The 23,813-nt window shown below is 40.2% G+C and overlaps 5 protein-coding genes across 7 annotated transcripts in view; 3 read left to right on the forward strand and 2 right to left on the reverse strand.

The window, feature by feature from the left end:
• The window catches only part of lratd2a (LRAT domain containing 2a), a 151,687-nt gene that overhangs the window by 125,342 nt on the left and 2,532 nt on the right, over window positions 1-23,813 (forward strand). The window lies entirely within an intron of this gene.
• gmnn (geminin DNA replication inhibitor) lies at window positions 10,415-13,243 on the reverse strand. 2 transcript variants are annotated; one of them, XM_052070675.1, is made up of 7 exons: window positions 13,121-13,243; window positions 12,829-12,913; window positions 11,896-12,000; window positions 11,648-11,783; window positions 11,496-11,578; window positions 11,002-11,112; window positions 10,415-10,908 (listed from the first exon to the last, which is right to left on the reverse strand). In XM_052070675.1, the coding sequence occupies exons 2-7, from the start codon at window positions 12,895-12,897 to the stop codon at window positions 10,747-10,749; spliced, it is 666 nt and encodes a 221-aa protein (XP_051926635.1). In that variant the 5' UTR covers window positions 12,898-12,913; window positions 13,121-13,243; the 3' UTR covers window positions 10,415-10,746. The 2 variants fall into 2 exon arrangements, with proteins under 2 accessions (XP_051926635.1, XP_051926636.1); XM_052070676.1 differs by having other exon boundaries at window positions 13,117-13,217.
• On the forward strand, window positions 13,305-16,653 carry c7h6orf62 (chromosome 7 C6orf62 homolog). Its single transcript, XM_052070669.1, has 5 exons — window positions 13,305-14,667; window positions 14,742-14,918; window positions 15,187-15,312; window positions 15,547-15,681; window positions 15,802-16,653. Exons 1-5 carry the CDS (start codon window positions 14,536-14,538, stop codon window positions 15,925-15,927), a joined length of 696 nt encoding a protein of 231 aa, XP_051926629.1. The 5' UTR covers window positions 13,305-14,535; the 3' UTR covers window positions 15,928-16,653.
• acot13 (acyl-CoA thioesterase 13) lies at window positions 16,401-19,610 on the reverse strand. 2 transcript variants are annotated; one of them, XM_052070684.1, is made up of 3 exons: window positions 19,284-19,610; window positions 18,294-18,478; window positions 16,401-17,235 (listed from the first exon to the last, which is right to left on the reverse strand). In XM_052070684.1, the coding sequence occupies exons 1-3, from the start codon at window positions 19,521-19,523 to the stop codon at window positions 17,076-17,078; spliced, it is 585 nt and encodes a 194-aa protein (XP_051926644.1). In that variant the 5' UTR covers window positions 19,524-19,610; the 3' UTR covers window positions 16,401-17,075. The 2 variants fall into 2 exon arrangements, with proteins under 2 accessions (XP_051926644.1, XP_051926645.1); XM_052070685.1 differs by lacking the exon at window positions 19,284-19,610 and adding an exon at window positions 18,560-18,791.
• Window positions 18,832-23,567, forward strand: tdp2b (tyrosyl-DNA phosphodiesterase 2b). Its single transcript, XM_052070641.1, has 6 exons — window positions 18,832-19,124; window positions 19,604-19,725; window positions 19,886-20,041; window positions 20,116-20,207; window positions 20,438-20,556; window positions 21,117-23,567. Exons 1-6 carry the CDS (start codon window positions 18,975-18,977, stop codon window positions 21,594-21,596), a joined length of 1,119 nt encoding a protein of 372 aa, XP_051926601.1. The 5' UTR covers window positions 18,832-18,974; the 3' UTR covers window positions 21,597-23,567.

A 23,813-nucleotide genomic window follows, 5' to 3' on the forward strand; every position in this document is an offset into this window, starting at 1 on the left:
TGCCTTAAATTAAATGACTACTTTTATAAGAAAAAAAAAAGTGCCACTTTGGAACGTGTAATTCCAAAATTGTGACCTGAACTTTGATGCAGTGCCAGATGAGCTACTTGAATTTAAAAAATTGCTGCCAAGAAGGTTCTGTCGTGACCAAATAGCGACCTTCATGCGCACAAATGGCAAAGACGTAATTAACAGCCAGGTATAAATAACGACCTGATAACACCTCCTCCTGAATAAACTCGTTTTTTGATCCCCCTTTTTTGGTTGGGGAATCACATGTGGAATTTTAAACGTGCATTTGGACAAATATTCTTTCTCATCCGCATTTGGCGGATAATAAATACTTGGCGTGTAATAAACGCTCCTGTGCGCTTTGAATGGTACCAACGTGCCATTGTGCTCCTCTTTGTTCCCTTTTCACATCTCGAAGCTCCTCGAGTGATGCTGCGCCCGCCTTCCCAAACGCAGTCGGCAAAAGGTTCACCCTGCCCCCTACTGGCCACCGCGCCATCAGTAATCCCGCGCGGCTCTTCACGCGTGAGCGACGCTGAATTTTACTGAGTGGAGGCTGTGCATTGATGGCACGTTTGTTTTCTTCCTCTACTCAGGAGGGCCTCTCGGTAAGCAATCGATGCTACTTTTTTCATGCAGGCAGTGCTGTTGGGGAGGGGGGGGGGGGCATCAATCACCGTCGGAGACTTGAATTCGGTGATGCGTCTAAGAGAGCGTTACGAGCGACAAATTGCCATCCCCTCAATAATTGCATGTGAAAGTCAGAGGAAAAAAATAAATAAATAAAGGAGGTGGAACACAAAAATCTATAAAAGCACATTTGGGGAAATGGACACATTGGGGCCAGGATGTGGTTTATTTCAATAAGTAACATTTGCGTTTATTGGAAGTAAGGCGTTATTCATTTGTAGAAAGGCATTTTTGCGCGAATGCTATATTTCATACTTTTAGTGATCACTAACATTCCATTTTTTTTTTGTTTTGCTGAGGACAACGGGGATGAGGTATTTGGCAAACGGTCATTTATTCTTTTTCTGGAAGACAAAAGACATTTCACTTGAATGTTCGGGACGACACCTGCTAAGGTTGATAGGCCTGAGGCAAAAACTTCATTTGAGGTGAGACGTTCATTTTTGCACATTTTACTCAATGCTGCCCCCCCCCGAACGCCCCCCCCCTCCACACACAAACACACACACACACACACACCACTACCACCACCAAAAATAAATAAATAAAATAAATGCAAATATGTAGTCACGCCATGCTGATTTTCCACTAGGGGCGACATTACAGCCCCCCCAACACCCCCCTCCCAAATGCTAATTATATCAGAGGCGCAGCAAGACTCATTATCATATGCTCGGCACGTCGGGAATTTACAAGCGCTTTTGTTTCCCCGGTCCGTATGGCGCCTCCTTTGAGGATGCTGCCGCCGCGCCCCCCCCCCCTCCTCATTTGCATAGATGTCAATCAAAGACGGCCAAGGCTGATCGAGTGGCCATCTTACGCGTGTCATCTTGGCCAGGTGGAACATCTGGCGAGGAAAACCCCGAGGGCTCCCCGGACAATAGATTAGGTACACCTCTACTGACAAGTGACGTGATCTGGGGGGGCCAAGACTTTCCCTCGTTAACTTCTATCGCGCAAGACTGCGGGATCATCAATCTGCTGGAATTTATACGGCCGATTTCGAGTTGTCGGGTTTATTTCTAAGTTTGCAATGAGGCCGTGGTCAGAAAAGGGGTGGACTTTTTGGGTCTAGTTTATAACGGTCGTCTTAATTAGCTATTGTGCCAGGTTAGCATGACTAACAGTGACAATCGTAGACAGCGAGTGCTAAGGGGAACAAAGTGTCGATGGCCCGGCAAAATGCCGGGGAGAAGTCCAAGTCGGGGAAATTGTAACAAAATGTCACAATTATGTCCCGTAGCTCGCCGCTTCAATGATTCATCAAATAGGGGCTGGGCCTTTTTTTGGTTTCTCTTGCTCTCCGCTACTAGCAGATTTCTCATGCAGTTTGCACGGGATGTATGGCCCCCCTGCTGTTAACCAGTCCAAAGTCATTAGTTTCTGGCTTTGCAATTAAAGGCCTTGCATTATGCATGAGGCCTCCGCTCGCTTGACGCGCACGCCGTGGAAGGGAAATGAATTTTGCCTCGAATTAACTTCTCTCTCTCTCTCTCACTGACTCACTGACTTGTCGGAGCGAGTGTCCCCGTGCTTGAATAGAATCTCTGTTTTTAATGGAAAAAAACGACCATGTACAGAAAGCTGTTTTGAGCCGAAAAAAAAGACCATGTATCCAGGAAAGGCGTTTTTAGCCAAAACAAACGACCATGTGTAGTAAGGCGTTTTTAGCCGGAAAAAAAAACGGCCATGTAGAGGAAGGTGTTTTTAACAAAAAAAAAAAACAACCATAAGGCGTTTTTAGACGAAAAAAATGACCATGTATATAGTAAGGGTTTTTTAGACGAAAAAAAAACCCCACAATGTATAGTAAGGCGTTTTTAGATGAAAAAAACGACCCAAAAACGACCATGTATAGTAAGGTATTTTGAGCTGAAAAAAAACGACCATGTATCGTAAGGCGTTTTTAGCTGAAAAAAAATGACCATGTAAAGGAAAGCGTTTTTAGCCGAAAAAAATGACCATGTATAGTAAGGCGTTTTTGAGCCGAAAAAAACGACATAGTATAGTAAGGCGTTTTTAGACGAAAAAAACGACCATGTATAGTAAGGCATTTTTAGATGAAAAAAACGACCATGTACAGTAAGGCATTTTGAACCCACAAAATGACCATGTATAGTAAGGCGTTTTTAGACAAAAAAAACGACCATATATAGCAAGGCGTTTTTAGACGAAAAAAACGACCATGTATAGTAAGGCATTTTGAGCCTCAAAAAAACGACCATGTATAGTAAGGCGTTTTTAGCCAAAAAAAACGACCATATATAGCAAGGCGTTTTTAGACGAAAAAAACGACCATGTATAGTAAGGCATTTTGAGCCTCAAAAAAACGACCATGTACAGTAAGGCATTTTGAACCCACAAAATGACCATGTATAGTAAGACGTTTTTAGACGAAAAAAATGACCATGTATATCGTAAGGGTTTCTTAGACGGAAAAAAACCGACCATGTATAGTAAGGCGTTTTTAGATGAAAAAAACGACCATGTATAGTAAGGCGTTTTTAGACGAAAAAAAACGACCCAAAAACCACCATGTATAGTAAGGCGTTTTTAGATGACAAAAACGACCATGTATAGTAAGGCGTTTTTAGACAAAAAAACCGACCATGTATAGGAAAACAATTTTAGCCGAAAAAAACGACCATGTATAGTAAGACGTTTTTAGACGAAAAAAACGACCATGTATATCGTAAGGGTTTTTTAGACGAAAAAAACGACCATGTATAGTAAGGCGTTTTTAGACGAAAAAAACGACCATGTATATCGTAAGGGTTTTTTAGACGGAAAAAAATGACCATGTATATCATAAGGAATTTTTAGACGGAAAAAAAACGACCATGTATAAGTAAGGCGTTTTTAGACGAAAAAAACGACCATGTATAGTAAGGCATTTTTAGACGAAAAAAACGACCATGTATCGTAAGGCGTTTTTAGACGAAAAAAAACGACCACGTATAGGAAAACAATTATAGCCGAAAAAAACGACCATGTATAGTAAGCCGTTTTTAGCTGAAAAAAACGACCATGTATAGTACGGTGTTTTAAGCCGGGAAAAAAACCAACCATGTATACTAAGGCGTTTTTAACTGAAAAAAACGACCATGTATAGTAAGGCGTTTTTAGACGAAAAAAAACGACCACGTATAGGAAAACAATTATAGCCGAAAAAAACGACCAAGTATAGTAAGCCGTTTTTAGCTGAAAAAAACGACCATGTATAGTACGGTGTTTTAAGCCGGAAAAAAAACCAACCATGTATACTAAGGCGTTTTTAACTGAAAAAAACGACCATGTATAGTAAGGCGTTTTTAGACGAAAAAAACGACCATGTATAGTAAGGCGTTTTTAGCCAAAAAAAACGACCATGTACAGTAAGGCATTTTGAACCCACAAAATGACCATGTATAGTAAGACGTTTTTAGACGAAAAAAATGACCATGTATATCGTAAGGGTTTCTTAGACGGAAAAAAACCGACCATGTATAGTAAGGCGTTTTTAGATGACAAAAACGACCATGTATAGTAAGGCGTTTTTAGACCAAAAAAACGACCATGTATATCGTAAGGGTTTTTTAGACGAAAAAAACGACCATGTATAGTAAGGCGTTTTTAGACGAAAAAAACGACCATGTATATCGTAAGGGTTTTTTAGACGGAAAAAAATGACCATGTATATCATAAGGAATTTTTAGACGGAAAAAAAACGACCATGTATAAGTAAGGCGTTTTTAGACGAAAAAAAACGACCATGTATAGTAAGGCATTTTTAGACGAAAAAAACGACCATGTATTGTAAGGCGTTTTTAGACGAAAAAAAACGACCACGTATAGGAAAACAATTTTAGCCGAAAAAAACGACCATGTATAGTAAGCCGTTTTTAGCTGAAAAAAACAACCATGTATAGTAAGACGTTTTTAGACGAAAAAAACGACCATGTATATCGTAAGGGTTTTTTAGATGAAAAAAACGACCACGTATAGTAAGGCGTTTTTAGACGAAAAAAACGACCATGTATAGTAAGGCGTTTCTAGACGAAAAAAAACAACCATGTATAGTAAGGCGTTTTTAGATGAAAAAAACGACCATGTACAGTAAGGCATTTTGAACCCACAAAATGACCATGTATAGTAAGGCGTTTTTAGACAAAAAAAACGACCATATATAGCAAGGCGTTTTTAGACGAAAAAAACGACCATGTATAGTAAGGCATTTTGAGCCTCAAAAAAACGACCATGTATAGTAAGGCGTTTTTAGCCAAAAAAAACGACCATATATAGCAAGGCGTTTTTAGACGAAAAAAACGACCATGTATAGTAAGGCATTTTGAGCCTCAAAAAAACGACCATGTACAGTAAGGCATTTTGAACCCACAAAATGACCATGTATAGTAAGACGTTTTTAGACGAAAAAAATGACCATGTATATCGTAAGGGTTTCTTAGACGGAAAAAAACCGACCATGTATAGTAAGGCGTTTTTAGATGAAAAAAACGACCATGTATAGTAAGGCGTTTTTAGACGAAAAAAAACGACCCAAAAACCACCATGTATAGTAAGGCGTTTTTAGATGACAAAAACGACCATGTATAGTAAGGCGTTTTTAGACAAAAAAACCGACCATGTATAGGAAAACAATTTTAGCCGAAAAAAACGACCATGTATAGTAAGACGTTTTTAGACGAAAAAAACGACCATGTATATCGTAAGGGTTTTTTAGACGAAAAAAACGACCATGTATAGTAAGGCGTTTTTAGACGAAAAAAACGACCATGTATATCGTAAGGGTTTTTTAGACGGAAAAAAATGACCATGTATATCATAAGGAATTTTTAGACGGAAAAAAAACGACCATGTATAAGTAAGGCGTTTTTAGACGAAAAAAACGACCATGTATAGTAAGGCATTTTTAGACGAAAAAAACGACCATGTATCGTAAGGCGTTTTTAGACGAAAAAAAACGACCACGTATAGGAAAACAATTATAGCCGAAAAAAACGACCATGTATAGTAAGCCGTTTTTAGCTGAAAAAAACGACCATGTATAGTACGGTGTTTTAAGCCGGGAAAAAAACCAACCATGTATACTAAGGCGTTTTTAACTGAAAAAAACGACCATGTATAGTAAGGCGTTTTTAGACGAAAAAAAACGACCACGTATAGGAAAACAATTATAGCCGAAAAAAACGACCAAGTATAGTAAGCCGTTTTTAGCTGAAAAAAACGACCATGTATAGTACGGTGTTTTAAGCCGGAAAAAAAACCAACCATGTATACTAAGGCGTTTTTAACTGAAAAAAACGACCATGTATAGTAAGGCGTTTTTAGACGAAAAAAACGACCATGTATAGTAAGGCGTTTTTAGCCAAAAAAAACGACCATGTACAGTAAGGCATTTTGAACCCACAAAATGACCATGTATAGTAAGACGTTTTTAGACGAAAAAAATGACCATGTATATCGTAAGGGTTTCTTAGACGGAAAAAAACCGACCATGTATAGTAAGGCGTTTTTAGATGACAAAAACGACCATGTATAGTAAGGCGTTTTTAGACCAAAAAAACGACCATGTATATCGTAAGGGTTTTTTAGACGAAAAAAACGACCATGTATAGTAAGGCGTTTTTAGACGAAAAAAACGACCATGTATATCGTAAGGGTTTTTTAGACGGAAAAAAATGACCATGTATATCATAAGGAATTTTTAGACGGAAAAAAAACGACCATGTATAAGTAAGGCGTTTTTAGACGAAAAAAAACGACCATGTATAGTAAGGCATTTTTAGACGAAAAAAACGACCATGTATTGTAAGGCGTTTTTAGACGAAAAAAAACGACCACGTATAGGAAAACAATTTTAGCCGAAAAAAACGACCATGTATAGTAAGCCGTTTTTAGCTGAAAAAAACAACCATGTATAGTAAGACGTTTTTAGACGAAAAAAACGACCATGTATATCGTAAGGGTTTTTTAGATGAAAAAAACGACCACGTATAGTAAGGCGTTTTTAGACGAAAAAAACGACCATGTATAGTAAGGCGTTTCTAGACGAAAAAAAACAACCATGTATAGTAAGGCGTTTTTAGATGAAAAAAACGACCATGTACAGTAAGGCATTTTGAACCCTCAAAATGACCATGTATATCGTAAGGGTTTTTTTAGACGAAAAAAAACGACCATGTATAGTAAGGCGTTTTTAGATGAAAAAAAACGACCACGTATAGGAAAACAATTATAGCCGAAAAAAACGACCAAGTATAGTAAGCCGTTTTTAGCTGAAAAAAACGACCATGTATAGTACGGTGTTTTAAGCCGGAAAAAAAACCAACCATGTATACTAAGGCGTTTTTAACTGAAAAAAACGACCATGTATAGTAAGGCGTTTTTAGACGAAAAAAACGACCATGTATAGTAAGGCGTTTTTAGCCAAAAAAAACGACCATGTACAGTAAGGCATTTTGAACCCACAAAATGACCATGTATAGTAAGACGTTTTTAGACGAAAAAAATGACCATGTATATCGTAAGGGTTTCTTAGACGGAAAAAAACCGACCATGTATAGTAAGGCGTTTTTAGACGAAAAAAACGACCATGTATATCGTAAGGGTTTTTTAGATGAAAAAAACGACCACGTATAGTAAGGCGTTTTTAGACGAAAAAAACGACCATGTATAGTAAGGCGTTTCTAGACGAAAAAAAACAACCATGTATAGTAAGGCGTTTTTAGATGAAAAAAACGACCATGTACAGTAAGGCATTTTGAACCCTCAAAATGACCATGTATATCGTAAGGGTTTTTTTAGACGAAAAAAAACGACCATGTATAGTAAGGCGTTTTTAGATGACAAAAACGACCATGTATAGTAAGGCGTTTTTAGACCAAAAAAACGACCATGTATATCGTAAGGGTTTTTTAGACGAAAAAAACGACCATGTATAGTAAGGCGTTTTTAGACGAAAAAAACGACCATGTATATCGTAAGGGTTTTTTAGACGGAAAAAAATGACCATGTATATCATAAGGAATTTTTAGACGGAAAAAAAACGACCATGTATAAGTAAGGCGTTTTTAGACGAAAAAAAACGACCATGTATAGTAAGGCATTTTTAGACGAAAAAAACGACCATGTATTGTAAGGCGTTTTTAGACGAAAAAAAACGACCACGTATAGGAAAACAATTTTAGCCGAAAAAAACGACCATGTATAGTAAGCCGTTTTTAGCTGAAAAAAACAACCATGTATAGTAAGACGTTTTTAGACGAAAAAAACGACCATGTATATCGTAAGGGTTTTTTAGACGAAAAAAAAAAACGACCATGTATAGTAAGGCGTTTTTAGACGAAACAACGACCATGTATATCGTAAGGGTTTTTTAGATGAAAAAAACGACCACGTATAGTAAGGCGTTTTTAGACGAAAAAAACGACCATGTATAGTAAGGCGTTTTTAGACGAAAAAAAACAACCATGTATAGTAAGGCGTTTTTAGATGAAAAAAACGACCATGTACAGTAAGGCATTTTGAACCCTCAAAATGACCATGTATATCGTAAGGGTTTTTTTAGACGGAAAAAAAAACGACCATGTATAGTAAGGCGTTTATAGACGAAAAAAACGACCATGTATATAGTAAGGCATTGAGCCGAAAAAAAACGACCATGTATCGTAAGCCGTTTTTAGCCGAAAAAAACGACCATGTATAGTAAGCCATTTTTAGACAAAAAAAACGACCATGTATTGTAAGCCGTTTTTAGACGAAAAAAAACAACCATGTATAGTACGGTGTTTCAAGCCGGAAAAAAAACCAACCATGTATACTAAGGCGTTTTTAACTGAAAAAAACGACCATGTATAGTAAGGCGTTTTTAGACGAAAAAAAACGACCACGTATAGGAAAACAATTTTAGCCGAAAAAAACGACCATGTATAGTAAGCCGTTTTTAGCTGAAAAAAACAACCATGTATAGTAAGACGTTTTTAGACGAAAAAAACGACCATGTATATCGTAAGGGTTTTTTAGACGAAAAAAAAAAACGACCATGTATAGTAAGGCGTTTTTAGACGAAACAACGACCATGTATATCGTAAGGGTTTTTTAGATGAAAAAAACGACCACGTATAGTAAGGCGTTTTTAGACGAAAAAAACGACCATGTATAGTAAGGCGTTTTTAGACGAAAAAAACGACCATGTACAGTAAGGCATTTTGAACCCTCAAAATGACCATGTATATCGTAAGGGTTTTTTTAGACGGAAAAAAAAACGACCATGTATAGTAAGGCGTTTATAGACGAAAAAAACGACCATGTATATAGTAAGGCATTGAGCCGAAAAAAAACGACCATGTATCGTAAGCCGTTTTTAGCCGAAAAAAACGACCATGTATAGTAAGCCATTTTTAGACAAAAAAAACGACCATGTATTGTAAGCCGTTTTTAGACGAAAAAAAACAACCATGTATAGTACGGTGTTTCAAGCCGGAAAAAAAACCAACCATGTATACTAAGGCGTTTTTAACTGAAAAAAACGACCATGTATAGTAAGGCGTTTTTAGACGAAAAAAAATGACCATGTATAGTAAGGCATTTTGAACCCACAAAACGACCATGTAAAGTAAGGCGTTTTTAGACGAAAAAAATGACCATGTATATAGCAAGGGGTTTTTAGACGAAAAAAAAACGACCATGTATATCGTAAGGGTTTTTTAGACGAAAAAAAACCCGACCATGTATAGTAAGGCGTTTTGAGCCAAAGATGCCTTTGCTGACTGGGGAGGCAGAGATGAAGGCTGCACTTTGCACATTTGTGCACAAGCTGGAAGAAAGAAAAAAAAATCACTTACGGGCAGTAATTTTAGGTATTCAGTGAGTGCACACCGTTATCGCCATTAATGTCACGCACAAGCTGAAATTTGACACCAACTTATTCTCACCTGGTGAGAGGTCCTCCTCGTCTGTGGGACTTCAGTAGAGGTGGCGTATTTTACAACATTGGTGCAACGGTGGCGCTATCTTGTGGTCAGTATGAGAACTTCTGCAGAGGTCAATTTCCGGTATTCCAACACATTTTTGAGCAGTTTTTCCATTTGTGTCTCGTACTCTGTATTTCATTAAAAATTAATGAGGCTATTAAATTTTTACTGTCTCGTTCCAGAAAAGTCAAGCTGGATTTCAATTTTGGGGGTTCTCTATTAAAAAGAAAATCAAGCAACGAGTCATTTTTTTCAAATCCATTTCCAAATTTAATGTCACTTACCAAAAGAGACGCCAATCCGTGTGTCATTAGTTCGACAGCCACTGAAGAGCTAAGAACAGTTTATTTAAACGTCAGAGACACTCTTTACAATTAGGAATTCTGTTCATCGTGTTAAATTGCTTTAAAAATGTATATACTGTACATTCAAAATATATGATGCACATGTTTTCTGTGAGACGGCTGTAGACATCGGAACACATTAAAACTCAAATGTTTTGGAAGTGTGTTTAAGACTGTACTCGCGGCCAGTCCCACCACTATCAAGAGACATTGTAACATTTGATTATAATTTGATTCCCTGTCAAGCCAATGGTCAGTAAACAAGAAAGAGGCTTGTAATGTGTTCCCATTTGCTGTGCAAAGTATCATTGTCTATGTTCACAATGCTGGGTTTGGCTGAAGCAAGCAAAAAGTCATTTTTGACGGAGATGTGCCGCTTTTACAGTAATACATCCAGACGGTCTCATGACAATTTTAATCATACCTTTGTGACCTCCCTGGTTCAAGGTACAACATTTTACAAACATGACATTGGACATATTGCGTAAAACATTTAAAAATGGCATGTAGATCCCACTCCGCCGCCCCCCCCCCAAAAAAAAATTTTAAATAAAAATCCAAGCGTTTTTCACCAAATGCACAAAAACAAGTCATCGCTTTCACAAAGACTAGCAAGTTGGGAAGGAAATGAAAAATCATTTGCTCACGTGTCTGAGGACACCGCTCTTCAAAAGTTCAACAACTAAACTGTCTCATATGGAAAGGGGGGGGGGGGGTATTTCACCATCTCAAGTTTGTTCCTCAGCTTCTCCTGGACTGAAATCATCCTCATCAGGTTCATCTTCCTCATCGGTTTCAGCTTCTTCCTCCTTTGCCACATCATTTTCATCTTCATTCAGTGCAAGGCCCTTGATTTCTTCCAGGTTGTTTGGTCCCTTCCCAGTCAGCCTCTGGATAGAAACACGAGCAGCTTTTGCTGTGACTCAACCATGCAATTATATCGTGAATATATTATTGCCGACCGTAGCGCGTGAGGTGCATACCTCAATCATGTCAGCCATGTACTGTACGTGGTCGGCCAGCTCGCGCAGTTCGTCATTCTCGCTCTTCAGTCGAGCGATCTGCTCGTTTTTGGCCTCGATATCTTTGTGCAGCTGGTTAGTTTTCAAATCGATTCATGGAGAAAAAAAAATGTAGAAGGCAAAGGACAAGTTGAGGTTGATGAGAATGTGAGGAAAGATCAAAAAATAATTATCTGTCAAAGTGTCATTTCAGAGCCGAGTTATCCGGAAATTTAAATTTAATGCTGTCGTAATCAAACTCTGAAACAAAAATACAAGTGAGAGTTTAGATGCATTTTTACACCACAAACTTGTGTGTCACCAATCATTTGTCTTTTTAAAGTTGTTATAGTTCTAAGTGGGGGGCTATATAAGCGCCAAATGATTGCAAAAAAAAAAAAAAGTGAATCAAAATGTGAAATGAGCATCAGAAGGCTGCAACGCTAAACACGAGCACCTCAGCATTTTAAACTCACTTTCTCATTCTCCTGGAGAACTTTGAACAAAGCCTTGCGACGCTCTTCTGCCACTTCTTTCCAGTAAGCAGGAGGAGGAGTTTCTACACAAACAAAAAGAAAAAAAATGGTCTGCTGCAGAATTACTGTAAGCACACAAAATGTCATCTTACCTTTGATCATGAGCTCATAGGCTTCGTTGTTTGAATTGGAAATATTTTCGGTCTGTGTTGACTTCACTTCCACCTTTACCCTTTTCAAGCCTCTATCTGGCTGGGCCAGCCACTGTTTACGCTTGGGGATGACGCCCTGGAATGACAAAAAACGCCACCAATTTACCTTTTGGCTTGCTTCAATGAATGAACAAACAAATAAACAACATTTGCTGGAGGGGGTGGGGGGATGTGAAAAAAAAAATCACCTGTGTGGTCTTCCCCAAACTGCTGTTGACGGCCAAGGGCTGTAGGACCTGCAGCTTCGGCCTGGAAGAACTCATTGTGGTCTTCGATGTTTGAGATAAAAGACTCGGAAGTGATATCAGTTTTAAAAATTGAAATACTACGAGGTTGGTAGTTTTATACAAGCCGTCATTTTAACAATGTTCTGGGGGCGGGGGGGGGGAAATTAATAAGTAAACATTGAGTATAGTTGTAGAGGAACAACTATATTTCAGTGAAACATTTCCAACCTTGAGAATATTTTAAGAGACTTGTTCTGCAAGATTTATGTAAAAAATGTAATCTATAATAACTTCACAAACCTCAATTACAAGTTTCACAAAAAAAAAACAGAAAAAAACAAAAATGACCCTTTTCAAAAAATATTTACAATAAAAGCAAAATGGATTTTATGTTCAGGAGGTACCCATGTTATTGATCATTTTTATGGAAGTCATATTACAAGGGAATATAAAAGACTTGCTCCAAGGCACCCCGAGAGCATTCGGTTAAGATTTGAGCCAGGGGGAAACGAGCCTTGACAATACTGCATTGCACTTTAAAAAAAGTAAACGTTTATCTGGAGTCCTCCAAACAAACACCGCTTTCATGAACATAGAAACTTAAGTTATCGTTCTTTTTTCCAAGCAGTTTCATTGTTTGTTACATGAAAGTCATGTTATGCCAGTCATTTCTAGCAGTAAACGTCTTTGAAGGACAGGTGTTACTAATAAGATTTTGGACTCCATATAACTACTGATTTTAATCCCTCAAGGCGAAATTCAATAGACTTCCATATAACGAATTAGCAGCCATCTTCGGCGCCATTTTGTTGCAGTTTTATGTAGTTTACACAGCTTCTGTAGCCCTTATACCTTAAAGGAAAAAAACAAAATAATGTGTAGCGTTTTGTTCACCTTGAGGTTCACTTTAGCGTTCTCGTTGTTCTTGGCTTGGCCCGGTCTTACTTTGGCACCGCAATTCATCTTGTCGACCTCAAGGCTGGTGTGAAAAGGACATTGCGGGTTTAAATTGTGGAATAAAGCGGACAAAATGTCGGCAGTTTCGTCGCGCATGCTAGCCTAGCAAAGCTACGCCAAAATGGAATGACTTTAACGCCAGCTGGCAATACTACAATTAGGTAACGAGCGACGACAGAGTGATTTCAATTGTATCACGCGAACGTTTATTGGGGGTCGACATACTTACTACTAATGAGAGCAGATGGTCAGCAAGGAATAATATCGTTTTCGGAAAATCTCGCGCCACTCGGTTAAATACTTCCGTGTCTGATCACATGACGACCGACGATTTTGGTAACCACACCCCCGCTTACCGTCACCTAATGTCGTAGACGTGACGCGCCAAACAAATGTCACGTGGCCGTCGGACCTGCCATTTTGGAGAAGCTTTCCGACACAGGAGGGCTTTGCGAAGCTTGTTGTTTTTCGTCACAGTCATAATTCGAACCGACGGGAAAAGATCGACGTACCGAGTGTGTGGGACAGAAACAAAACCGCTGGACGCGAAATAATGGGCCCGCCGCCGGGAGACAGACCGCGCCGCACGTCGACTGAAAGAACGGGGGACTCCAGCTGGACCATCGATTTATCTTGACATGGCATGCGGCAGCACTTAAGGGCGACGATCGACCGACAAACGGAAGAAAAGAACCACAACCGCCAAACTTACCAGCTATTAAAACGCGAGGCAGGACGGTGGTTATTTTAGTTAACCGTGTAAAATAAGAGAAGCCGTACGGGAGTTTTGATGACGCCAACTGAACCTAACTTGACCGAAGAAACAAAATGTCGAGCTCACGCGCTAGCTGCCTGTTAGCTTTTTAGCATCGCGCAACACTGGCGAAGACATGTAAGGAAAGATGATCGAGTCGTAACAGAGAAGATTTCCCCTTCCTTAAAAAAAGTCACTCGGCCCCCTAATCAGATAAGATGTAGCTTTGATCGCTGTGTAGTCAACGGTTAGCCTGCTAGCTCGACTTAGCTAGAGTGCTAAAAATAGACGATGACCACCAGCAGCACTGCGACTACCAGGAGCAAGTAGGCCGCGAGCCACAAAGCGGCGAGGAAAAATGTCAAACAACCTTCGTCGTCTTTTCGTTCCTCTTCCATATGTGCCAACGTCTCCCCGCCATGCTCGTCCGTATTCCCGGTCCAGCACATTCAGCCATGGATAAAGGACTCTGAACCCACCACCGAATATTAGCCCGCTCGTCCTCGCTTTCACCTAGCGCCGCTATGGGTCTTTATTGCAGGAAGTTAAACTACTACTAATTAACAGCCACATTTTTGCTCTCGTTTTTGTTTACAAATCTGCCGAAAACCGGTTGACAGTGGGGTTTGCCTCTTAAAATGATGGGTTCATGAACAAAGAACAAGGAGATGTAGTCCTTATTGTATCTCCCATCCGCCACCTTGCAAAATACAAACCAAAAAAACGTTAAAATGACTTGATATGGTGTTTGGTACGAAGACCTGTTTCAGTTTTTAGTTGTAGAGTGGCTAGTTCACGAACTTGGTCAGCGCGCCATCGACTACAAGCGCAACCTCCAAAAAATTAATAAAGCGAGCAGGTCAAAAAGGAAAGTTGACACATCGCATCTGATGATGGGGGATCCAACCACGCGACGAAACCAAACCAGAAATCGTCTCCGCGCACAGCTGCGGAAGAAACGGGAATCATTGGCCGATCAGTTCGATTTCAAGATTTACATCGCCTTTGTTTTCAAGGACAAGGTCTGTGGGCGTACAACAAACAACGTCCAAATGTTTGATCTCAACGTCACCCGTTTATTTGGCTGTTCTCACAGAAAAAAAAGTCGGCGCTCTTCGAGGTGGCCGAAGTGGTGCCGGTGATGACGAACAACTACGAGGACGACATCCTGCGAGGCGTGCGAGATTCCCGCTACTCCCTGGAGAGTTCAATAGAGCTCCTGCACAAGGATGTGGTGCAGCTCCATGCCCCCCGATACCAGTCCATGCGAAGGGTACGCTCACACTAGAGTGAACCAACTATTGGCAGGGGTTCTTAACCAAGCTAAGGTGCCAATTTGAAAAAAAAAGTTCAAATCTTCAAACCCCCCCCCCCCCCTCCATAATTGCCAGTTTAAATATTTTGAACTCTGATGATGACACAACTTTGTGATCATACCAGTTGGCTCTTACCGTTTTACTTCTTTGCAAATTTGGACCTGGCTGCATACTTTGGAGAAAAACATGCAGTGATGCAGCGGTGGGATTTTCACTCTATTGCAGGACGTGATTGGCTGCACGCAGGAGATGGACTTCATCCTTTGGCCACGCAACGACATCGAGAAGATCGTCTGTCTGCTCTTCTCCAGATGGAAGGGAGCCGACGATGAGCCTTTCAGGCCCATTCAGGTCAGAACCTGACACGCGGAGCAGTGGCAGCAGGGATGCGCTGGAACGTCCTAAGATTACCCCCGGGAAACAAATGTTGAATATTCTGAGGGTCAAGTTGGAAAATTTTGACAAAACAATGCATGGCATTTTTTTTTTTAGGGTTGCGGGGGTAGTTCCCACATACATGCAAAATGTGAATTATGGATGCCACATCAGTGTGCGGGCGCTTCTCAAGGCATCTCGTTATTTCAGGCCAAGTTTGAGTTCCAGCACGGCGACTACGAGAAGCAGTGCTTGCACGCGCTCACTCGCAAGGACAAAGCTGGATTGATCATGAACAACCCCGCACAGTCAGTCTTTCTCTTCATGGACCGACACCACCTACAGGTCAGCTACCACCACCGCGAAGCTTCCGATTTTTATGAGGGTGGGGGGTGGGGGGGTAATCTAGATTAAGCCACGTGATTAATGGTGCACATCTTAATTCTCGTTTTTGGGTGTTGGCAGGGTGTTAAAAGCAAGGCGACGGTGCTGAAGCTGTGCAGCCTGTGCTTGCACCTCCCCCAGGACCAGCTGACTTGCTGGGGCATGGGCGATGTCGAGGACCACCTCAGACCTTACATGCCCGACTAGGCTTCTTCCCAAGCGGGGGAAATGCCCCCCCCACCCCCACCTCCCAATCCTCCATCCCTCTCTGTCCTGCCTTCAGAAGCCATTTTGATGTTCTCATTCTCCCCCCTCTTCTTCCTCGTCCTCTCTCCCTAGACCTCCCACCCTCCACGCCCCATTCCCGCTCAGTCATCCATTTTGTTTTCCGTCAACCTGCACGAACATTGATTTGGAGTGATAGGTCGCTGTGGCCGTCACGGCGGCAGGCGGGAACTCTTTTATGTTGGAAGAGGGAGAGAGAAATACGGACATGTCGTTTAATCCTTGTTGTCACAGGAGAAAGAGGTGTTATGTCTTGTTTATTCGTCATTTCTGGGAAAAACACCATTGGGGTGTAACACAATTGTAATAACACCACGGACAGTAAGATGTTCAGTTCAATCACATGTGCCGTTATCGCTTCTTCTTTACTGGACTCAATTTCACTTTTTTTGGGGTGGGGGGAGGGGTTATGTTACGCTTGAATTACTACTGATGTTTGATTTGGGATGTGGGCTACTTCACAAATGAGAATAACAATAGTGCACCTAACTAAAGCAAACTAATATGTTCTGTTTTGATTGGATCCAATTGCTTGTCAACGATTTTTTTTTCATGTTCATGACTCAAGTGTGTCCAGTTGAAGGTTTGAGGCTTTTTTTTCTTCTGTTGATCAATACTGCTGAGCATATATCAATACAAATTGTCAACCTAACACTTGTCTCCCCTTTTTTTTATGTTATTGCACAACTGACTCTTTGCGGCCCGCCATGCAAAAATCTCATCAGAGCCAGAAAATAAACCAAAATTACTGAACGGGGCTTTTTAAAATGTTTTGTAATTGAGCATTTTTCTGATTTCCAATTTCAGACAGAAGTTTGAACTTTTTAAATAGGTGAAATTTAACTACTGACAGAATTTCATAAAAAAATGATTTTAGGGGTTTAAAAAACTAATGGAATAAAGATATTTGTAGCTGTTAGGATTATTTTAAGGTATAAAATAGGATTACAAAAATGTTTAAACAAAATAAAGTGAAACAAAGACAATTTAATGTGAGAATGAAGGCAATATAATAAAAGTTGTCATACATGTCCTCTGGCACTGAAGAGGGAACGCAAATGTGGACACGTTTAGCTGCTGCCGAGGTGTTTGGTGTGCCGTCCCTGCGCAATCAACTTTCCTGTGGCCTTGCTAGTCAAGTCGACGGTGGAGAACGCCAACGTCCGCCCTTCCTTCAGTACCTGAGCCGTGATCAGCACGTCCTCGCCTACCTTGGCTGCGTTCATGTAGCTACACAAATGCATACAAGGAAACAAATGGCAAATTTGACAGGAAGATTTCTAAATTTGCCATGGAAAACAATTGGGGGGAAAAATGTACAAGTACAAAGATAATTTTACATGAATATTTTAAACAACAGTTTTGATTACTAATTTCACATGTATGTTTAAAAAAATAATTGTGATAGAAATAGCATGAATAAGATTAACAAAAAAGTAATCGAAATCTGAAGAGGGAAAACGTACAAATTCTACATTTCAGTGAAATAAAATTGAAATTCTAGCGCAAAAGGGAGTCATGAAAAATTAGGAGGTGACATTTTGCATTCCACCCCAAAATATTACAAAACCAAAAAAATGGAGTAAAACAATCCATTTTATAAATTCTAAATACACTTCATGAAGGAGGAAATATAGGCGAAAATAAAGTGTTAAATTGAATGGGAAATTTAGATTGTTAAACATTCTAAATGACACCTTTTTTATAAAGAAAAATTAATACGATTAAAAAAAATCACCAGAAAGAAACTTAATCAGGACAAACAACCCGCCCATCTAATAAATATAATAAAAGAAATAATAATGAATATAAGAAAATAAAACACTTCAACGTAATTCTGAGACAACATAATTCTGCTCCCTTAACACTCTGGAGGAGGTGGGCAATAGGAGGATGCTAACTAAGCTAAAAGCTATGATGGACAGTCCCTCCCACCGACGCTCGTTCCTACCGACTGCTGTCAGGCTGCTGAATAAATAATAATAATGTGAAATGTGAAAAACAATTGTAAATAGCTCTGCGATTTATCCATTTTGTATTTATATTGCACTTAATTGAACGGTGTTTGTTTTTTCTTCTTTCTGCCTACATTCTTGCTGCTGGAGGCTGTAAATTTCCCCAGTGTGGGACAAATAAAGGATATCTTATCTTATAACATTAAAAAAAAATAGCTACCACGAATGAATCCATTAATTCTAAAAAAACAGACATCCAAACCCCTTGGACTTCTTTGTTGTTGTTGTTTGTTTTTGTACAATGCATTCAAAATTGTTGAAACAGAAGCTTACGTGACGTTCATGTCGACGCTGACTCCGGGCGCCCCCCTGTCGCTGGACATGATGGCCATGGTGGAGATGACGTCCACCAGTGTGGCGGTGAGGCCGCCGTGCAGCGTCCCGAAGCCGTTGGTGTGCTCCTCGGCCACGCGCATCTCGCACACCACCTTGCCCGGCGCCGCAGAGACCACCGCCACCTGAACAAGACATGAGCACCTCAACTTCTGCACACCCGACTCAGATAGTTTCATTGATGTTGACATGACAAATTAACTCACATTGCCGAGGACTCTGTCGAAGCCTGGCTTGTCCTTCATAGCTCGCATAATTTGTTTTAGCGTATTTAAAGACAGTGACGCCATGCAAGCGAAATGAAAAAACGAAATTAAAAAGTACCGGTATTCGCAATGTCAAACGAAATCCGGAAGTTGTTCAGCATCAAATATTTCCGTAGCGAAACAGGACTGGGAAATAGGTCAGATGATTGACAAATAAAACATTACATATGAGTGAATAATCATAAATACTGACCCAAAATTAAATAATTAACAATACAATTATCAAAATCAACAATTTCCGAACCAGAACGCTCGTCACATTCATGCTCGGAACTCAAAGGTAAAAACCTCCGGAAGTATTTCACCGGAACACGCGCCTGCTAACGTAAACGACAAGGTAAATGTTTATGTTTTTATGAGTTTTTTTTACAGCATGGCTTCGACTTTAGACGCCGAAGATGTGGAAGTGAGCCGAACTCGCATGTGCGAAGAGTTTGCCGCCGTGGCGGACACCGATTGCGGCGTGGCGCAGTGCTACCTGGCGGAGAACGACTGGAACGTCCAGGTCTGGTACACATTGGGATTTGGTGATTCCCATTTTGTTTCAAATGTGTCATTAAGTGAATTGTGTATTCTGCCCATATTTAGTCATGCAAGTATTAACATTCTCATGTCCGCAATGAAACTCAGTTTTGTAGCCAGATATGTTCTAGAGGCTCATAACCTCATCAGATAGCCGTAGGGGTGTGCAAGCTAAGGATCGTTTTCGTAGAAACGAAAGTCCTGATGCCTCACCATAAAGTTTAGGTACCGCCCTTCTGATGATATAAAGAGGTTGTGAATCCCCTGTTTCTCTGCACTCGTGATCCAGACATTGTCTGTAAACCGCTGCTGCCCGGAATATTCTGCAAATAAACCTTTCGAAGGCTCCAGCCTGTATTTGGATAACCAACATCCTCACCATCCTAAATTCAACGAACACTCGGAGGAAAGAAGTTCCCTCCCCCCAACATAAGTCAAACCAACTTCTCTCTCCTCGCCTAGAGAGCGCTGAACTCTTTCTTCGAGGCCGACATGGAGAAAGTGTTTGAAGCTGAGTGGAACTCAAAGCAGGAGCCTTCAACCAAGGAACACAAAGTGGAGAAGAAAGCTCCTGTTGCAGAAAGGTCGGTATGAAAAACAAACAAAAACAAGATCACACGTTGTTTATTTTTTTGTCAAAAACTGAAGTGACCCATGCAAAGAAAATGTAAATTACAACTTTATCACATTATGTGACAAGCACCTTCCTGCCTTACTATGTGATCGCCATGGAACGAATTGCAGCATCGATTTAACGACAGACAGTCCCGACTCGTCCCGTCAATCCACGAAGGATGATGACGGCGGCTCAGGATTGACGATAATCTCATGGAACGTGGATGGTCTGGACACAGAGAACCTGCTTGAGCGCGCTCGAGGCTTGTGCTCCTACTTGGCAGAGTAAGACACCTTTGACACGAATCGTTTCTCTTTGCATCGGACATATTTTATAATGTCGCCCCCACCCCACATAGATACACTCCCGACGTGGTGCTCCTGCAAGAGCTCATTCCGCCCTATGTGCAGTATTTGAAGAAACGCGCCGTCAGCTACACGATCGTTCAAGGTGAAATGCATTATGGGAATTCATAAGTCTGTTCATGAAAGATGATAAATTATACAGCCGAGTTATTTATCAACATATGAGTTTCATTTTCTGGGATGTTGGCCTCAGGAATAAGCAAACATGCCAAGTGCCACAAATAGTAAACAAAATCTTGATTTTTGCATTTGACGTCATGTGAGTTATCGCATCCTTGTTCTCAGTAGCTCATTTCATGTTTTGTTTTTGAGCAGGGGGTGAAGATGGCTACTTCACCGGCATGATGCTAAAGAAGACGCGTGTCAAGCTGCTGGAAAGCCAAATCGTGGCTTACCCCACCACTAAGATGATGAGGAATCTGCTCATGGCGCAGGTGCACTTATTTCGAACGGGACAGGATTTCGTGTCAAGAAAATGTTCACTTTAAAGGGGGGAATTTTTTTTTCATTTTAGAATATTTGATTTTTTTTTTTTAATGATTCTGATGATTTCACAAGAAGTCGAGCTTCGAGACTTTTGTTATAAAATGTTCCATTTTTCATTTTTTTGCAGTTTAACAAAAAAAAACTTGGCATTTCTTAAGAGGACAAATGTTCATTTACAAAAAAATTTTTTTGGGGGGGGGGTCCTTTTTTAAAAAGCTCAATCAGGCTAAAGAAAAGTTCATTTTAGGAAAAATGTACATTTTGGTCATTTCTTCCAAAGGAAAATAATTAGGAAAATTTAGCTTTGTTCATTTCAGACGAAAATTGAATTTAGAAAAAAAATATTGGGTTCTCTCCTCATTCCACAAGAGAGAAAATGTCAATTTTACCAAACAAGGTCATTTCTGTTTTCTTTTTTTGTGGTCATTTTGGGGGGAAATGAGTTTTAGTCCTTTAATCAGAATAAAGTTCAACTTTCCCCAAATTGAGGACTTTTCCTTGTCGTTAGGTGACGCTGAGGGGCGCTACGGTGTGGCTGATGACGTCTCACCTGGAAAGCTGCAAGGCGCATTCTGGCGAGCGCATGACACAGCTGCGCGAGGTGATGCGACGGATGAGCGAGGCGCCCGACGATGTCAGCGTGGTGTTCGCCGGCGACACCAACCTGCGCGACTTTGAGGTGACAGCGGTGGGCCTGCCCCCAGCCGTGTGCGACGTGTGGGAGCGCCTGGGAAGCCGGGAGCACTGCCGCTACACGTGGGACACCCGCGCCAACTCCAACAAGAACGTGCGCTACGCCAGCCGCTGCCGCTTCGACCGCATCTACCTGCGGCCGGCGTGCCGACCCAACGCGCCCCGCCTGGTGCCCGACCACATGGCGCTGGTGGGCTTGGAGAAGCTGGACTGCGGCCGCTTCACCAGCGACCACTGGGGGATCTACTGCAACTTCACCACCACCACCGCAGATGACGTCACCCGCCCAAAATAAGCTCAACGTTGCCTTCGTTTCCGCTGCTTTTTCTGCACATCGTTACGGAATCGATTTTTGGATTAGTGCTGGTTCGTTAATGGCTGTTGTTTTGACCCGATGGGAAAGTGTCATATTAGAATATGACCACCAGAGGACGCCACAGTGTCAAATTCGAATGTTGAAGGCTTACTCGCTGCTCTTTTTTGTAATTTGATATAGTTGTATTTTTGAATGCACAATAAATGTTTTACATTGTTTTTGCTTGTAAACGTACAAAATCGCTACTTTCTCAAATGATATCCTTCCTCAAATTGTAACTTTTTTTCCTAGTAAAACGAAAAGCTTAAAATTAATATTCTTGTAGTTTATGTGCTTTGTTTCTTGTAAAATTACAAATTGGTCTCGCAAGGTAACAATGTACAATTCCGTCTTTTTCTTGTAACAGAACTTTTTCCCATTCATTCCGTTTCTTGTAAAAAAAATTATATATTATATTTATTAACAATTTCTATATTCTTGTAAAATTACATATTCGCTTGTTTTCTCATTTTCATAATTTGAGGAAAACAGCAACTTAGTCAAAATATTTTTCTTTGCAAAATTGCACCTGTTCAAAATGTATTTGCACTTTTTTGTAAAAATAATTTCTCACTGAATATTACAACCCAACAAGTGCTTTTTAAAATCATAATTTCTAACTTCATTTTTCTTTTTTTTGTACTTTGTGTAAATCTGAAAATTCTCAAAACATTTTTTTGTAGTTCCACTTTTTTTCCCACAAAGTTTTTGTACTTTTATCTTCTTAAAATAACTTATTTTACTCATTATTACAAGTCTCCACCCCCCACCCCCGCATTATCTTTTCTAACAAAACCAGATCTTTTCGCCATTGTTTTGCCTTATTAAATCATACCTTTATACTGTAAAGGGAAAAATCATTGCATAAATGAATAACTTGTAAAATCACAACTATTGTAAATTCATTTTTTTTGTTGCCATTTTTCTTACTGCTGTGCCCGCATGGTGGAAAAAAGGGCAGGGCCAGTTGGCAGTGCGACAAAGTAACGCGTATAATGATTTTTTTTTTTGTGATAATGTAAGTGTAGGCAAAATATATAATTGAATGCCAGCAAGGGAAGAAAAAAAGTCAAGCAGGCTGTAATAAAAGCCATTTTAATTATCTTTCTCTGTCTCATAAATAACACTGAACAAAGCGTCACACTATGCATCGATATCCGCGTATATATGTACGTGCTGTATATTTATTTATGCACTGTCAAATTGTGTGTGTGTGTGTAGAAGAAAATACAGCATGTGTGTACAGTAATGCACTTAATACCGACCAGGGAAGCCTCGTCTTCCCTTTGAGTCACTTGTTGCATAACTAAGTCAATTTCCAGACAGTCCCCACTTCCCCCCTTCCAATTTTTTGTTTTGCCTCAATACCACCAAAAATCAAATACTTTGCACTTGTCAGTTAAAAGTCATAAATACATGTTTGTTTTTTTTCTCCTGTGCATGCTAATCACAAGGTGTTGTGACATCATCACACGGCTCTAATATTCATTTGGGAGCAAGGCAAAAGCAAACTCGGGAATCTGGGCACCCTCCACAATTCGTCTTATGAAATCAGTGTAACTTTTTCGTTGTTGTTTTTTTTTGCATGAGGCTTTGTAAAATATTATTGCTAACGTCAAGACAGGCGTGGCCCGCCTCAACCAGCGAGCAATCATAAATAAAAGCGTCAAAATAAAAGATGGATATGTCATGGAGGAGCCCTTGTGTGTCATCTACACCGCTTTGCGATCATGTCAAAACATGAATAATTGAGGGAGGGGGAAATGTATTTGCACATTCATTTCTTTATTTTTTGAAGTGCACGTGTTGATTGTCAGCGTTTTGTCAAAATGAAATAAAATATGTCAAGATGTGAGGGTATTGAGGTAAACGCAGTAACTTCCAGTCCTCAACCCCTCCCCCCCCCCTCCCCCCAAGAAGAATCAGAGTGGAACGGAAATAAAATGTCACCTTGAGATCAAAGTCCTAAGACGTCATCGTTTTTTTATTACGTTTGACTATTTTTTTCTCCACACGTACATTTATGAAATATTCAATTTTACGATTTTGTTTATTTTTTTTATTTTTTTTTAATGAGTGTAAAACTTTGAGTAGTACGATTTTTGTCCTTGTGAATTACCAGCTTGACGTTTCCCCTCACGGTTCGCGCATTAAATT

The sequence above is a fragment of the Hippocampus zosterae genome, chromosome 7 (genome assembly GCF_025434085.1).
Source record: "Hippocampus zosterae strain Florida chromosome 7, ASM2543408v3, whole genome shotgun sequence".
Lineage (NCBI taxonomy): Eukaryota > Metazoa > Chordata > Actinopteri > Syngnathiformes > Syngnathidae > Hippocampus > Hippocampus zosterae.